Consider the following 4028-nt stretch of genomic DNA (forward strand, 5'->3'; position numbering starts at 1 on the left):
TAACAAGAAATTTAAATATATATGAATAATGCAAATGAAGCACTAATCATTTCAATTGTATCTGTCGACAGGTAATTTGCTTCAAAATTCCGTTAGATGAAACTGAAAGGCTTATTACTTTGAACGTTATTCTCATTCTTCATGCAACAAGCAGCTCTACTAAAGACTTGAAAAAATACAACAAAAAAAAAAAAATAAGGAGAAAGAGAGTTAAAAGAAAGCTTCAACGTAGACAATTAAACATAGACACGCGTACCCTAATCAACCTATTAAGTTACCATCACACAAGAAAATGTGTACAACAAGTACTTTTTTATTTTTTTATGAATGTACATGTACTCTTCCTTTTCTTGAAATTTAGACTTAAGGTACAAGTGAGAAGATGAAAGAAAAGTGATAAGAGGAAAGAGAAACGAAAGCTTCTTGGGGTGGTAATGGTGATGATGAAAGTGATGGTTTGTGGGGTTGTTTTTTATTTACTATTTAAAAAAGACTATTAATTGTGACAAATAAGAAAATAAAGAGAAATTAGTTGGTTAAAGAAAAAACTTATAGGTGGAGTGGAAAACGGATTGAGGTGGACCTGCCTTGGGCCTTGTTGTTGTTGGGGGTTGGGGGGGGGGGGTGTGGAGGGAATGAGAGAGAGTGATGGTTGGTCTTCTTGTCTTTGACTCTATCCAGTCTTTGTCGTTGCATTTTTCTTCACTCACAAGGTAATCATCATATGTGTATGAGAAATGGAACATATTTTGCTTCCACTTCACATAATCTTTTTTTTCTTCTTTTTTTTCTTCTCTTTCTCATTATTCCATTCTATATATCTTCTTTCATCTTTTCACCATCAAAGCCTAGCTAGTTGGAATAAGAAGAAGAAATTGATCATCAAAACGTATCATTTTATTTCTTCTTCATATTGTCTGCCAGGATTTTGTTTGTCATGAGGAAGCCAGATCATAACAATCCTTCAACAATGATGAAGGAGAAGGAGAAAGGGAATGGTAATAAGGCAAAGTTAAGAAAAGGTTTATGGTCACCAGAGGAAGATGAGAAGCTGATGAATTACATGTTAACAAATGGGCAAGGGTGTTGGAGCGACATTGCTAGAAATGCTGGCTTGCAAAGGTGTGGCAAGAGTTGTCGCCTCCGATGGATTAATTACTTGAGGCCTGACCTTAAACGCGGCGCCTTTTCTCCTCAAGAAGAAGAACTCATTGTTCATTTGCATTCTATTCTTGGAAATAGGTACCCACACTCTCACAGTCTTTCACATTTTCTACCTAGTCTATCAAGTTAACAATGTGAAGTAAGTATTTGTAAGTATTTGGAGTTTTAGCTAGGGTCAGTCAAATGTTTTAAGGCTGGTTGGGTAGCTAATTATAAATTTAAACAGTGTGTGAAAAAAGTGACACTACGAAAATATAGCAGCTAAAGAGTGAAAATCATGAGGAATCAAGGCTCAAATTCTAGTAAAGACAAAAATATTATACTTGTAAGTGATTTTTTTTCATATGTCTAAGTTTTGGTAGTCAAAATTCCTCAATAAATATGCTGACCAGACGCTTATGCTATTGAAAGAGACAATATCAGAGTGTAAATGGTGCTGAAATGTACCAATACTATAAAAAAAAAAATTTGGTCGAACAAACACATTTTATTTCATCTCCTTTCACACTTTACAGCCAATAAACTTTACAAACCAGCAAAAACGAAGAAAAGAAAATCTTCCCAACTCGACCACCTTCCCTATACCCTCATTCTATACATGTATGCCTATGTATATAGTTGCTCAATCCAACCTCTCTCTACAGTTAGCCTTCCGATTTAGAATATCAAAAAGTCTAGCTTTGCATTCACTCTGTATCTGCTGCAAGATTATAATTGGTCTGATCACCCTATGGTGCCACACTGCTTCATTTCGTGCCCTCCATATCTGGTAGGTATATCAGTGCGGCCAGGACTATAAGTTTTTATCAACTAGCTCGAAAGACATCGATTTTAGATGCATATATATGGGTTAAGGCACTTGCATATGGTCTTCTTTGCATTATTCGTACTTATAAGGGCAGAAATACAGTTATTTTCTCGCAAGAGATGTAGTTCCTGAGCCGAAACCTAGCAGTGCATGAACATCGACACTTTTACATATATCATTGGATGACTTATTATTAGTTAACCTAATTATGCACATACACACACACACACACACACAAAAAAAAAAAAAAAAAAAAAAAAGTTCTCATTTACCACTAAATCTCAAGCACATAACTCCTAATATTACCTTAAGAAGTTTTCATGAGGGATTTGTCATGTTCAATTGGTCCTTTTTCATCATTTTCTCTTATGTTAGGGCATTATATTATAAGAACCTCATTTACTGTTAAATCTAAAATCCTTCTCCCAAAAGGTTTGGCTTGGACATGTACATATGTGAAAAATTCACTAAATTTAAAAAGTGAACATAATAGAATCCGAACCCAGGGTCCACCTAATAGTAGTAACGAAATTTTCAGCATTTCCGTTTTCAAGTAGGAGATCTATATATATAAATAAATAAATTCAGGGGTGCTTGAAGGGAAAATTAGATAGAAAAGTGCCAAACAGATGTTTAAGGAAAAAAAAAAACTAAAAATGATTTGGTACTGTAATAATTAATTTAGACGCATTTCTGGAACTTAGTCCGTTCTTTGGTTTAAGTCAATTTGATTTTGGTCCAACACTAATAGCTGTATGTTGGAATGTCTGTCGATAAGCAGGAAAATTGAGACATTATTTGTTTTGTTAATGAAACTTGCATAATGCATGCAAATCCCATGCACCAAATATGCTCTTTGCAAATAACAGTTTCTTTCCATTAATTTTAACCTTTTGCATATATTACAGGTGGTCACAAATAGCGGCTCGCCTTCCAGGAAGGACAGACAATGAAATCAAGAATTTCTGGAATTCCACAATAAAAAAGAGGCTGAAAAATAACAACAACACGCCATCGCCTAACACCAGCGATTCATCTTCGGAGCCTAGAGTTCTCATGGGAGGAATATTCCCCATGCAAGGGCACGACGTAAATGTTATGGCAGCCTTATGCATGGATAATTCCTCATCTACTACCTCAGCATCGTCCATGCAGGCAATGGTTCCTAGCAACCATTTTAACCCTTTCCCTCAGCTTGACAATACAAGCTACAACATAACAGGATTAGTTGGACCAATGAGTTTAGGTCAGTTTGATAGTAATGGCGGTGATGGTGGATTTTCGGACTATGGTGTTGTGGATACTTATAGTATGATGGGGTTAGGAAGTGATGATTTTTCAGTACCCCCATTAGAGGGGGTTAGTAAGAGTACTATGGGGGAGAATAATAATAATGTTAATTTTAGTAGTAACATTGTGACTGCTGCCAATGACTATAATTCCATGATTGAGAAGAAAATTACAAATGGGAACAATAACAACAACAACAACCAACACTTGATGAATATGAGTGGGGGTAGTGATCAAAGCCTCAAGGTTGAAGACTATATGGTTGGTTTTGGGAATCATCATCATTGGCATGGGGAAAGCTTAAGAATTGGAGAATTTGATTGGGAAGGTTTGTTGGCTAATGTTTCCTCCTTACCTTACCTTGATTTTCAAGTTGAATAACTACTCCTTCACCCCACACCCACACAATAAAGACAGAACTACCCTCTTTCAAATATCCTCTTCATTTTTTTGATAATCGAGAAATTCAGAAGGCTAGTGGTGCAAGGTTCAAACTGCAGTGAATAATGGTATACTCATCTACCCTTCTCCATTTAACTAATCGGCTTTTGTCTCAATTCTCCTATCTTCTTCTCCCATCTATTCATTATACATAAATCATTTCGATCCCTCATCAATTCCACAACCTCATCTTAGAGAAAATTTTGAGACACACTTCTTTTCTTTATTGTCGATTATCAAAAACATTTCCACCAGATTTTTTTAATCCTTTGTCATTTCTTTTTAAAATTTTAATTTTCGTATACTCGTTCTTCCTCCACATTGA

At 35.5% G+C, this 4028-nt stretch overlaps 1 protein-coding gene across 1 annotated transcript; it reads left to right on the forward strand.

The window, feature by feature from the left end:
- The first annotated feature begins 684 nt into the window (after positions 1-684).
- On the forward strand, positions 685-3824 carry LOC132644624 (transcription factor MYB83-like). The gene is made up of 2 exons (XM_060361222.1): positions 685-1242; positions 2881-3824. Exons 1-2 carry the CDS (start codon positions 938-940, stop codon positions 3641-3643), a joined length of 1068 nt encoding a protein of 355 aa, XP_060217205.1. The 5' UTR covers positions 685-937; the 3' UTR covers positions 3644-3824.
- The last annotated feature ends 204 nt before the right edge of the window (positions 3825-4028 follow it).

This window comes from Lycium barbarum, chromosome 6, assembly GCF_019175385.1.
Source record: "Lycium barbarum isolate Lr01 chromosome 6, ASM1917538v2, whole genome shotgun sequence".
Lineage (NCBI taxonomy): Eukaryota > Viridiplantae > Streptophyta > Magnoliopsida > Solanales > Solanaceae > Lycium > Lycium barbarum.